At 37.6% G+C, this 14,247-nt stretch overlaps 1 protein-coding gene across 1 annotated transcript in view; it reads left to right on the top strand.

The window, feature by feature from the left end:
* Positions 1-14,247, top strand: part of RALYL (RALY RNA binding protein like) — a 701,413-nt gene that overhangs the window by 580,272 nt on the left and 106,894 nt on the right. Inside the window, 1 exon segment of the mRNA XM_047725116.1 lies at positions 9,788-9,820. Within this exon segment, the coding sequence (XP_047581072.1) occupies positions 9,788-9,820 (33 nt within the window).

Raw genomic sequence — 14,247 nt, 5'->3', positions numbered from 1 at the left:
CCCCCCACCCCGCCCATGAGGTAGAACTTTTAAAACAATCCCAGAAGAGGTCATATGGATGACTCCAGGCACGTGATGAGTCTCACGCAATTTTGTTCACATGTGGCAGTTGAAGTCATTAAATTCTGACATTCATTTGGTGCCAGGATTTAATGTCTTCAAAGAATTGAGTGGGGGAACTCTGGGTCTGGGAGAGGTTGAGGTTACCGAGACCGGAGATTAATCTGCCAGACAAGTTTATTCCAGGGAAGAGGGCAGCAAGGCAGTTAAGCAAAACATGCGCAGATGAACCGTTGTCTCCCCAACCCAGACCCACCTTCAGTTCCTGCTTGTGTGGAATGAGTTTCAAGCATTTTACTAAGAGAAGATAGAAGAGGGAGTGAGGCTGCCCCGGGAATTGAGTGGGACAGAGAGCGTGGGGTCCAGATGCAACGTGGGGACTGGAGGGAGAGGAAGGAGGGAGGCAGGTGAGGACAAAAGCAGCCGACTGCTCCTCTCAGCCTACCAGAACTGGCCTGTGACTATGTGCTTTATGGCTTTTTAGCGCCATTCACACTCTGTACAACGTACTGTGACTGGCAATCGAAAGACTGTGCAGCACTGTGTTGCCTCAGATCCCTTTGTTTCCAATGGAGGAAAAAAATCAGTGACATCATAATGCTGCAAAAAACGGGACTGAAGATTGAGATTTGAAACTGGATAGCTCTGTGACTGATGACCAGCTTTCCCAGCCTGTGCTCTTGGCAGATGCACCATTTCTCCGTAGGATCTAACAGTTATTAGCAAGTAGCTAAATAAAACAATTGAAAGAGACAGATGAGCCACCATTCACTAGTTTTTCTGAAATCTCCTTCCTTTCACCACACAGGTTTGGAACGGAGATGAGCAAATCTTCCAACATGAAAATAATGAGTTTGAAAGTATGTCTTTTCAGAAAATCATTTTTCTTCTTTGAACGGAAAGATCCACGCAGTTGTGTGTACCCCCTTTCCTTATGTGAGGGGTGGGGAGGTTGATTCTGGAGTCAGAATGGAGTGAGGGTTAGACTCTATACTCTGCCTGGGCCAAATATCTACTACTCCTACCCCCAGGGGCCAGTGGAGTGAGCATTTCCAGTCTCCCAGGAGAATCTGCTGGCGGTTAATAATCTTTCTTGCCATGAGGTTCGTTTTTATACTTCCCGTCCCTTCCTTTCACTGCAGCTTGATCCTCCTGACAGAGTTGTGAAGATACATTACAGCCTGTGTGAGGGAGATGAGCCCCGCAGCCTCAATTTCCAATGTGGCAAAAGTCATGACTGTGAATGCCCAAACTGCCACTGAGATTCTTGGTGGATCCCACAGCCATCCATTAAGCTGTCCCTGGAGTTAGGAGCACAGATGGTGGTAACTGCAAATGGAACTTACCAAAAGGTCTGATGATAGCTTTAAGCAGAAATTTCCATTGAGCGTGAAAGCCCTCACAAAAAGGTAACACAGGAAATTGAGAGGAAAGCCACTTTTTACTCCAGAGAAATGGAATCCATTGTAGACAGATCTCAGAATAGGAGTGACGGAGCCTGGCTTTCCTCGGCTTTGAGGTGAATTTGACACTCTTCTAATGGCCAACAAATGATATACTGGAAAGTGATACAAATATACTGTCAGGCCTTCATCAGACTGTCTGAATGATCATCCTGCTGTATGACTTTTTTAGCTTTGAATATCTTGGAAAAGTTACTCAATCCCTCTCTGCCTCAATTTCCTATGTATAAAATAGAGAAGATAATTGTACCAACTTCACAGGGAAGTTATGAAGATTAAATATGTTAAAATGCTTAAGTAGCATGAAAAAAATTAGAAGTACTGGCTATTATCATATATGAGGCATTAAGAGCACACGATTATTTGCATACATTGGCATATGGACTATATGTCTAGAAATCTGGGCTCTGCAGCAGACTTTGCACCATTGTATTCCTTTCATAAGTTTGAGCAAATTTCCGTACCTTCTATTAGCTCAGAGTTGGTAAATACATATTTGCACCACATTCTCCTTTCCCTTTACATTTCTGTGGCAGACATAGGTTAATTACAAACATCTTACACCCTGAGGCCTGAATCAGTTTTAGAATTCTTATCAACACTTTCTTCCCAGCAACCGCCATCAGCTAGTCAGAACTGACACAAAAATGAAGACCTATTTGACCTCTCAGCTTTAAGCGTACAAGCTTTTAAGGAAATGATTGCTCCCACTCTTAGCCATCTCAGATTGTCCCATCACATCTGACCCAGAGCCCTGCTTTGCCGCAAGGTTCTCAATGTGGTTGACAGGACACCATAAAATGCTATACTTGGGTGATCCTTGTGCCTCTGTAATAACCCTACATCCTTGTAGGAGCCACACCTGGGAAAGGGCTATGGTCGATGCCCAATGCCAACTCATGGTCAGGAGACAAAAATATCTTGAGATCTCATTCAACCAAAGACACTAACTGATGAGTTGCACTCAGACTTCCTTGGGCAGATGGAGGTGAGGAGGTTTGTGTCTGTGCAGGCCAGTGCTTCCTCCCGTGCCATGCACCAACCAACACAGTGTGTTCTTCCTAACCAGGCTCTTGCTTTCCAGGCAAGAGCTTCTAGGTGTCTAGGCCCTGGTGGACCAGCACAGTAATTCTGGGCTGCTTTTGCTTCTATTTTTTCTCTTTAAAGGAGGAGAAGAGAACAGCCAAGATAAGTACTATAGACAGATTCTGATTTTTACTGAATGTCAGAGGATTCATCTACGATTACTGACGAATAGCCTGACCCTATTACATAAGGAAGACTTTTATTTGCTTTTTAATTTTCTGGCAATAAATGAATTTTTAAGAATACTGATAGAATTGTGTTATATTTTAGCACGCAAATTGGTCAGTAAAGGAAAATATCTTAGAATCACTTTACAAGGGCTTAGCTCTGATCAAAATCATCCTTTGCTCACATTTAATCATTTACCTTGAAAAAAAAAAAAAGCCTGTTTAAATCAGAAGGCCTTGGAATGATGAAAATGTCATGTGGATGTGTTTGGATTACAAATGATTAATGATGAAATGTAGACTAAATTTTAAACATCAAACTAAGATTCCTATAATTCAAAAAATGCTATTAAGTTATTTGTAAAATAGCATGTCACATTATTCCATAAATAATATACAATTGGTTAGCTAAGCATTGACTCACAAAGACGTGGGCCACCATCATGGGCCTTTCTGAACCTTGTATCTATATACCTAGAAGCCTGTTAGTGAGCCTAGATACCTTTCCTCAATCCATTTCTTCCTCTTCTAGACATTCTCTCTGGGGACCCCCATTCTCTCCTCTGATGGCATATACTCACTCTGCTTTGATGACATGACTCCCAAATCTGTATTTCCAGCCCTAATATTTTGTCTAAGTTCCAGGCATATATTTCCATCTGTTGCATATCTTCACCAACATAGCCCCACATGGTTTATTGTTATGGAACAGCTACACCAATTTGTCCCCCCACCTGGACTCCCTAGATCTGTTAACTGGCCATGAATGCAGGAATAATCAGAGCATTCATGGATTAAAAAATAATAATAACAATGATGGCAGAAATTTATCAGGTATTTATCCATTTATTTATTTATCTAATTAATTTAGTTATCTATTTAGTTATTTACTTATCCAATTCTCACAACAGTCCTAAGAGTTAGGTCTATTATTACCCCATTTTGCAGATGAGATAATTGAGGCACAAAGAAAAATGCTTTACTTTTTCAAGGCCACACAGCCAGAAGATGTTAGAGTCAGAACTAGAAACAGGCTGCCTGATTCTAGAAACTGTATCCTTAAGCCCTTTTGAACAGCCACCTTAAATGTAGATCAGGCTTAGGTTGTCATTGCTAAAGAGAATAGATCCCACGGTAGTAATGGTGTTATTGAAATTTTTACTGCAAAATCATATAAATATCAGAGGGGAACATACTTATAAGTCACTTTGGAGTCATAAAAAACTGACTAGTTTTACAAAAACAAGGTCGTTGAAGTCTTTCTGCAAAAACACAGTATATGCCCAAGCACAGAGTGAGAAAGCAGGATGACACCCTGACGGTGAGAATTTGGCTTAGCATGGCTGCAGCATAGAATTTGTAGACTGACATGGTAGAATACAAGAGCTGGGAAGGTACTAGAACAAGATTGTGAATGAACTTTTAGTTATATTAAAGGGTTTGGCCTTTACTCTGTAGGTGAACGATGGAAGTAGGGGTATGGGAGTGAGGTGCAGGGGAAGGCCATTTGACAGAATTATTATTGAGAGCCTCCTAATGAAGTAAGCATGACTCTAGGTGCCTGAAATAAAGTGAGTTCTGACCTTTGAGTAGTATAGTGTCTTAGTAGGAAACTTGGAAAATACGCTGGGAATGCTTCATACATCAGGATAAAGTGTTATGAAGCTCTCCTAATCAACTTATGGTACCTTATGAAAAAACAGTTCCTAGAAGCACTCAGAAATGCATAATGAGGGGAATTACAGGACCCTATTTGTGTGGTAGCTATTTTAGAAAGATGATTCTGCTAGTAGACATGGCTAAACTGAGGAAGGAAGATCATTAAGGAGATCATTCTAATAGCCCACCTAAAGGCTGATGATCACTTGACTGTAATAATAAGAACTGAGAGGCAAGTAAAGAACTAAAAGGACTTTTGGCAACAGAAAACAGAACTAGGAGGATCTCCTGAAAGTGAATGTCATTGGAAAGAAGTCGAAGAAAAAGCTTATAATCTTTCTAGTTTGGTCACCTGAGTGGCTGATTGGGCCGTTGAGTTAGGGATAAAGACGAACAGAATGGGGGAGGCAGACAACGAATTTAGTTTGAAACACGTTAAGTTGAAGGCACCTACAATTGTAGATGTATGGTTGTACAGATACAGCCATATGTCATATATAGAGTGATACTAGACGAAAGTCTGGAAGTATCCAGCATGTGGACGACATGAAAGACCAGATTAGATTTCTCAGTAAAATACAGAAATTATAAAGAAAGGAAATGTGACAATGCCATAAGGCATATAAAAACAAAATAAAGAAAATGAACTAATGAAAGGCAATACACGAGGCAAGACAGAAGCGCGTGGACTTTAGAGCCAGCATGCCTAGGTTCACATCCTAGCTCAGCCATTTTACAGCCATGTTACCTTAGGTAAGACACTTGGCATTTTGGGATATCAACTTCCTCATCTGTAAAATGAGATCTATCTCAGAGGATATCATGATGCTTAAATAAATCAGTGATTAGAAAGCATATTTAATAATGCCTGGTCCTTAGTAAATATAGTATAGATTTTTTTATTGTTAAATGCAAAATGGTATAAATCTGTCAGCTCCAAATATTGATCTTCATTTTGCATTCTATTTTATTCCCTTACTGTGCTGTTTTTCTGAAGGCTATGGTTTGTTTGCTTATTCTACTCCTCATTCTAGGGGATCTTGAATGAAGTGTTATTAAATTCACTACCCAGTTCATGTTAAAAGTAAATCTTAGAAAAGATAAAATCAATTCTTTTTTTTCCACAAAACAATTACCTTGTTTTAAAAAAAAAATACAAAACTCCTTGGAAAAACTTCTCTCTAGGCATATCACAATGTACTCATCTGTTTCTAAGGATTACATTGATAAACAATTTTCTCCAAAGGGATGTTTCTCTTGGTAGTTTTTCTTCTTTTACATTTTTTTTCACTTTTCAGGGCTAAAATTGCAAAAGTGAGCTTTTCACATATTCAGACAGTTTCAGGCCTTAGAACTAACAACCTATCTTTTACATAATCTTGACCATCACAGTCTGCTCTGTACTAGGAACTCTAAGTATATAATCTCATATTCTTCACAACAGCCTCTTAAGTTGGCTGTGATGTTGGTTGTATAATTAATGAGAAAAGATGTAAAAATCTCTGAATCAACTCCAGGCTGGGAAAGTTAAGTCTGTGTAATAAAACCATGACTGGGCAGTTGGTTACAAAACAGAGCATCGTTCTAAGTGGGCCAGTTATCATTTCCCTGTACACAATGTGTCATTGTTTTGAAGACAGGATTGAGACAGGATTGCCTGATGGTAGTTTCTCACAGATTTCCTGCTCTGTGTCACCACTGCAAATGTTTGGGTGGTAGGGAGGGGTCAGGTACCTAGGGCTCATCTTCAGTGGCTTAGGATGACTAATGGACCATGATCTTTCTTTTCTGTTCAGCTCATAGAGCATCAGCCAGCACCTCTCCTGAGCCATTAGAAGATTTAACACGGAACTTTCAGGAGCTTATTGTCTAGGTAGCCTTACAAGTTTAACATTCTTACCAGTCTTAAAACTTGAAGCTAGACATTGACTATTGTTCTAAGAATTTGTCATCATAATGGAGATAATAAGTAATAGAAGCTTAGTGACAGGACTGTCCCTATAAGATGAAGGTGTCAGGATTAGCATCATGAAGGAATTAGATAAGCTAAGATAAATAGATAAATAAGATCTTAAATTACATAAATAGATCATACAGAGAAAAGGAAAAATAATAGTATTCTGGTATAGAAAGAGAATGTTTCAAGACACCAAAGCAAAAGAGATTTCCTTAGGTAGTGAATAGACAAATTTCCTGGAGTAAAGTGGTTAGTAAGAGAGGTGATAAAGACCAACATGGAAGGTTAGCATGAGGCATGTTTGTGACAAGCTTTCAAATGACACACTAAAAAGTTTGGGCAGCATCCTATGGCTATCAAAATTGTTAAGAACAAGGGTGACATGAAAAGAGCATTGTAGAGGAGTTGATCTGTCAGTAGTAGGTGCAGAGAATTGGTGACATAGAGGGAATTCAAATTATTCTGAACTTCTGATTCTGAAACAATATTTTGATATGTATTAAAGAGTGTCTATTTTGAAAGGTTCTTTCCAGTTCCTTCCAACAACATATCACATGTCATGCATTGGCATAGTTTTCCTGTAAAAGCCATATAGTAAATATTTCCAAATTGTGGACATGCAGTCGCAGTCCCTATTCCAACTACTCATCTTGCAGCTGTAGCACAAAATCAGCTTGAAACAATATGTAAATGAATAAACATGACTGTGTCCCAGCAAACTTCATTTATGGGCTCTGAAATTTGAATTTCAGATAATTTTCACGTGTCACAAAACATTATTCTTTTGTGATGTTTTTCAGCCATTTAAAAAACGTCCACTTATGAGTGTAGCATAACCACAGAGATGTTAAATCAATCACTGTGTTGTACATCTGAAAGTAACGTAACATTATGTGTCCATTAGACTCAAATAAAAAAAGGAATGTAAAAATAGTTCTTAGTTTGTGGGTTATATAAAATCAGGTGGTGAGCAAGAATTGGCCTGTAGACCAGGGTTTGCCAACCCCTGGTTTATAAATATCAATCAGAATCTCAATCTCAATCCAGTATCATTTTGAAAACTTTGAATTTTCCCCTGAATTCTTCTATTGAACATCTGAGAGGAAATAGTTGAAAGGAGTGAAGGGGTAGAAGTGGAAGGAGACAATTAACTAGTTATTGGGACTAACCATATTAACCATTGGTTTCAGTGGGGCAACATATGTCCTTATATGCCCCAATCCAACAATGGCAGCTTATCTGAAGCCTTGGCGGGAGGGGAAGGAAAGAAAATCAGTAAGTAAATACTACTCCAAATACATTCTGAACTCAGTGTTTTAGTAATTGTACAGGGAAAGGCAAGACAGTGGGTCTTTCTTTTATTCATGTTGTTTACAATACCTTGAATGAAAGTAACACCTTGCAGTCCTCAAACAAATGATATGAGTGGGGGCATTGTGTGAAACCCTGTGAAGCTGGAACAACTGTGACAAAGAATTTACATTTGGAGAGAACAGCTAGGCTGAGGTAAGTAGTAAGAATTAGCCTGGGAATCAAGTGAAGGAGATATAAGTCACATAAAGAAGAAATTGACAGGACGTTGCTAATTGAGACGTGGGAGATGAAAAAGAGAAAGGAGTCAAGATAACTCAGTTTTCTTTTGCTGGATTAGTTGATGCCACTAAGAAACAGGCAGCAGTGAGAGGCTAAGAGAACACTACAGGCAGCAGGAACCGGTTTATTAAGTGTTGCTGAGTAGAAAGTAAGGGAGAGGTGATATTGTCATGACGCTGATGATCCAAATAAGTCAACGGTCGTCTGTGTCACATATACAGAATCCTCCTCATTTCTTTAAGGCAACTTCTTTTGATCCCCTAGCACTGGTCGTGTCTTACAAAACAAGCATATCCAAGTATATTTCAGTATTTATCTTCAACTTTTTTCCCCTTAGTTCCACGGGCACAACAAACATACAATATGGCAAAGAAATTACAGGGAGGTGCAAATAAAATCAGAATTTGAAAAAGGAAAAGATTGCATAAATGTACATCTCCAAACTCTGAGTTTTTTTTTTTAAAGATTTTATTTATTTATTTGTTAGAGAGAGAGAGAGAGAGAGAGAGAGAGCACGAGCACAGGCAGACAGAGTGGTAGGCAGAGGCAGAGGGAGAAGCAGGCTCCCCGCCGAGCAAGGAGGCTGATGTAGGACTTGATCCCAGGACGCTGGGATCATGACCTGAGCCAAAGGCAGCCGCTTAACCAATTGAGCCACCCAGGCGTCCCTGAGCTTTTTTTTTTATTATTAGTTTCAGAGAGAGAATTTAGTGATCCGTCAGTTGCATAGAACACACAGTACTCATCACATTGTCTCAAACACCATGATTCAGATAAAACTGTCTTTAATATTTGCTTACATTTAACCCATAATCGTATGTTAAGAGACTTACATAAAAGGACATCTGGTTGGCTCAGTCATTTGAGCATCTGTCTTCGACTCAGGTCATGATCCTGGAGTACCCAAATCGGCCTGTGTTGGTCTCCCTGCTTAGCGGGGCGTCTGGTTCTTCCTCTGTCCTTCACCCTGCTCATGCTCTCTGGTTCTCACTCTTGCTCTTTCATATAAATAAATAAAATTTTTAAAAAAAGAAAGAAACATTCAAAAATGAGGTGACCAATACATACCTATACCAACTGGTCTCCTTAATTATTAATTAGGAAATATTAGAAGTGGAAAGTTTCCTCATTGATTTGCTTTTTACAAAGAAACTAATTTATGAAATAAGAAAATTAACTGGAAGACTTCTAACCTATTTTATAATGAGAAAAATAATTCCCAGGAAGTCTTTTACGTTGCTTGCTCAAAATGCCACAACTAATCAGAGGCTTCAGAATTGGAGACATTAAGAGGAGGCATTAAGATCCAAAACTATGACCTGACTCCCTCCTCTGCTGCCACTCACGTTTTGGTAAACGACGATGAATGTCATGCTGCTTCTCTCTTCATTACAGAATATTTACCGGAATAAATTACTCAGTCTATATGTAGCTAAATACATTATAAATTATTTTATTACTACAACAGCTACAAATAGATATATCAAAACTTCTACAAATTACTGTAAAAACAAGAGAAGTGGATATAGAGAGAATTAGACTAACAGTATTATTATTTTAATGTATCATTTAAATGCTACATTCCCATTCCAAATGTCTCTCATTACCTTCTGCATTAAGCCAGCCGGAATTTGAATTAGTCCAGATTAGATCTTCATATATTATTTACAGCTTATTATTAGTGCTAAAGTATACATTTTCAGCCAAACAAGTATAACAATTTTGTCATATTTCTATAAAAGCAAATTTTAAGTGTACAGCAAATTGTTATATTAAAAATAATTTTTCATGTTTTTTTATAGACTTGAGGCAAAGGAGCCTTTCCTATCTGTTGGGTGAGTATTTGTCTAAATATTTTAAATCTCAGTTCTTTAATTGGCTTTTTAACAAGGTCTTCTGGGATGGTGTTGTCAGTCATGTAATTCCATATTCCAAGTCATTCTATATCATTGGATGCGTCATATCTCCAGCAACACTGTTATCTACATTTTATAAAGACTTAACCAAAATGTTCACAAAGCTATTTTATGACCTTGGAAATTCAGCAAATGAATGCATATAAAAGCCTGCATCCTCTAAAAAAGTCAAACGAGATATACAGTAATTTTCTATATTCTCGTCATGTACAGATAATGCTCAGATTGGTTTTACAAATTCCTCTGAACCGCAGCTTTGTGATAATCTAGTCTGTCTACTCATTTTTTTTTACTGTTTTCCTGTTTTCTCTTAATCTTCTACCCTAATGTTTCTTCCTCCTTTTTTCCTAAATCTGTCTTCAAAATCTGTATCTACATTTTCTCATTTTCTCCCATTTCACTGTTATTTCTCCTCTCCACCCACACTGAGTGCTTCTCTGAACGCAAAGCTGAGGAACATCACACAGATTAAGTAAAGCCAACACTAGCCTCCTCGGGTAGTAATTCGGGTCACAATATATGTTCTAATAATAATATATTGTTGACAAGAATACACACGTACTGTTTTCAGGCATTTTGCTCATCAAGAGCCAGCAAAGTTGTTTTTACTGGTCTACCAAATAATCCTTTGACTAACATATTAAAATGTCTCATTAGGGGACTTTTACAGGCTCAGCATTATGGTTGATGTTGTAATGATTCACAAAGTGCTGGAAGCTTAAAGAAAATCATGCCATAGTGGATGGGGAGCAAAAATCACGTACAGGCAGCCACTATACTCGTGCTTAATGACCAGAAACCTGGGATGGGGTAGGTTTTTAAATGATCACATTAGTTTTCTTTTATTACTTTATTCACAGTCCTTGAATATTTCTGTCACTCCTTGAGCAACCTGGTTCTCTTTCCCTTTCTACTCCTCATAAAAGCATTTGAGAAAGCCAGTTGAATCATGAGAATCAAAATAATTGTTAGGGATGCTAGGAGAGAAAAAGTGGAGTAGATGCATTTATTGGAGGATTTAAAAAAAAATGAAATGTGAAGTTGATCTGGTCCAAAAAATCATTAGAGCATGCTTCTTTCCTTCATTGATCATCAGCTCCTATTGTTAAAAACCTTTAAGCCTGAAGAAATCTTTTATTTTGAATGCATATGTGTCCTGCCCTCAAGTCAAGAGGGCTGAAATGGCTTCCCTTCATGCCTCACTTCATGCAGTTTCTCCGCAGCATTTCCTGTTCTCCCAACTTCTTTGAGATGGAATTCATTTTTTACTTCATACCTCTATTTTACAAGGGCAGACCCTAAGTAATCTTTGTGTTAAACGTATCAGGAGTTTAAAACTCCGTATTAGAGCCCTGAAAAAAAGTTTCCACCGAAAAAATGACCTATACCTCAGAGATACCCAAAATGGGAGAACTGGCATGGCAGTAGGAAGAGGGTGCTGTTCCTTAGATGGGTCTTAAAAGTAAAGTGGGGTGGAACATGCAACCCAAATGGTTTTATGGACTGGATAATTTATTTTTTTAAAAAGATTTTATTTATTTATTTGACAGACAGAGATCACGAGTAGGCAGAGAGGCAGAGAGAGAGGAAGGAAGCAGGCTCCCGGCTGAGCAGAGAGCCCGATGCAGGGGCTTGATCCCAGGACCCTGGAATCATGACCTGAGCTGAAGGCAGAGGCTTAACCCACTGAGCCACCCAGGTGACCCTGGACTGGAAAATTTAAAATAGAGCTGAACTTCTCCATTTTTTTCCAAGAAAGTTATTTTAAATAAAATTGTATACTTCGGATGAGTCTCTCTTAGTTAAGAGGATAGGATGATTGTGAACATAGTGGACACATATAAGACTACCAGGCAAATGTAGTCTAATAGAGTACCATTATTCAAATTTGTGACTTTCAATCCGTCACTTATCAAAAGGAATTAATGCATGACCTATGGTCTTTGGTATGAGTTGACCTGTAAGTCCATAACATTGAGTTTTTCTAGGACCCTGAATAGCGCACATTAATTTTAATTCTATGTGCAATAAAAAGCATATTAATGAATAGATCTGTGCTAAATATTGCATACTTCAGTCCATTGCCTGTCAGTGTCCTAAAGCACTTAATATGTACTTCTAGAAATTGCTTTTGCCTTTGTAGTGTCTGACTCTTAAAAGCCGTGTTGTATTGGTTTAGGTGAATACTTGAACCCCCAAGTTTTGGTTTCTTACTTGTGATATGGAGATTAAATAAGATAATTCAGATCAAGTACATAGCACTGTTTGGGGCATATAATTGTTCATAAATGTTAGCTTCTATTACTGATGTGGAAGGTATACTCATTTATAATACTCCAAAGAATCAATCTGAGAGCTCCGAAGGAGTTCGGAGAATAAAACTCCACTTTAACAGGGGATTCTTTGACTTACATGTGGAAACAAAAAGATGTTTTTATAAAGGAGAGGAAAAAAACAAAAATTGTGAATGGAATAAGCTATCAAACAAGATGAGTACAGATAACTGTTTTTAATTGTTATGATAAAACTAATAATTGTCATTTAAATTTTTAAATGGAAAGAAATAGTGATATGTTTAAAATGTGTATCTCTTCTTAACATAAATTAGGGGGCAAAATTCTTCCTTTCTTAAATGTGATATAATCATTAATTTTGAAATAAAAATTTTAAATGTCACTGCATAAATTCAATCTGAATATGCCAATGGAAAAATTTGTCAAAGTTATAACACAGGAAATATTTGCTTATGGAAAAAAATAATGGAATTGTGAAAGGAAGTTAAGTGAAATCTCAGATCTCAGACCTTCAACTTAAGATTGATATGAGATGAGCTTTCATTCACATGTACCGGTAAATGATTAATAAAATAATTGTCATTAGGAAAAAAAATTCTTTAGCCCAGAGTGAGGCAGGAAGGTTCATCCCAGATTCTGATTCTGTTTACCCAGGGTAGGACAATTAATGCAGTTTTCCAAGGCTGTTGAGCCAAGCCTGGAAACCACTGTCTACATCATGGTTGTGTCCTCTCAGCTCCTTCTCCTACAGACATATACAGATTATTCTTATAGACATCTACGGTCTCTGGAATTTTTTAAGAAAATCTTTGAAATATAACTTTCCTCAGTCTTTCCCTGTTTGGGGTTCGTATGGTGGAGGTAAATACAATGATCTAGAACTCTCTTGGAATTCATCCATCGGAGACCAGGATAACATGTATAGAGACCAGATAGTATGCCATGGAAGCTTCCGTGATGCACAAGGAGCACACTACCTATGCTTTGGTGCATCAAAACTCATTCTGATGTTGTCCCAGACCTAAGGCTGGAAATTTATTCAATTTTAAATGTTAATAATTAATTTAAATATTTAATAAATAATTGTTACTTCATGTTGATTGAAATGTTATATTATAAATGTGTGTATATAATATGTGCATTGCATATATTGCATTTATTATAAATATATACCAAAATATTTATATTATACATAAAATACATTCAAGCAATAGATTTAAAAATTAAAATTCTTCCCCATCTCACTCACCCAACAGTAAAACACATCAGTTAAGCAAACTTGTTTTTTAGTGTGGAGCTTAGGTTTGAGTGCTACAAGAATACTAAGCCCATGATATGCTACTTACCCTCGAAATGTTCCATTTTAGGGTGATTAAGAAAACTCTTCTGGCAAATGTTTCCTTTTATGTGGCATCAGATAGATTCTGATTTTGGAAATAAGCTGGGAGAAAATAGGCATCAAGTTTGCATTTAGGAAAGTGAAGAAGAAGCAAGTGATCATCTCAATTAAGATTCTAAGATATACATCTTAGTTTAAAACCAGTCTTGCCTTGAAAAAGCTTTTACAACTTTTTAATGAAAAATACAGATGAGGGAAAGGAAGCTCCTGTTCATTTGATGTTTAAGATTCACAGTGTAAAAGGGCATGTCAAGATGATGCCTGAGTTCTCTTCAAGTACAAGTTACTGTTGACACTTTGTAGACACTGAGCCATTTTAAAAATATACTCAGGGCACTAAATGAAATCTTCCATGTGAATTATTTTTTCTTACCTCTTCAGCATGAAGTTGACCTTTTAAAAGAAGCCTTTAATATGAATCTGCTGTATTTTGGAATTGAAATTTTGGTACATACCAATATTTTAGCTGATGAATTTTTGCATGAGTAGCTTTGTTATGAGGATTATTTATTGAACGGGTAAAAAAATGTTCAGAGTTCTTTCACTGTATTAGGATAATACAATAAATAATAAACAACTCTGGGGTGCCTGGGTAACTTAGTTAAGCGCCTAACTTTCTTGATTTCAGTTCAGATCAGGATCTTAGAGTTGGG

This window comes from Lutra lutra, chromosome 4 (genome assembly GCF_902655055.1).
Source record: "Lutra lutra chromosome 4, mLutLut1.2, whole genome shotgun sequence".
NCBI lineage: Eukaryota > Metazoa > Chordata > Mammalia > Carnivora > Mustelidae > Lutra > Lutra lutra.
Note: the sequence above shows the minus strand (reverse complement) of the source record. Positions and strands in the feature narration are given on the sequence as shown.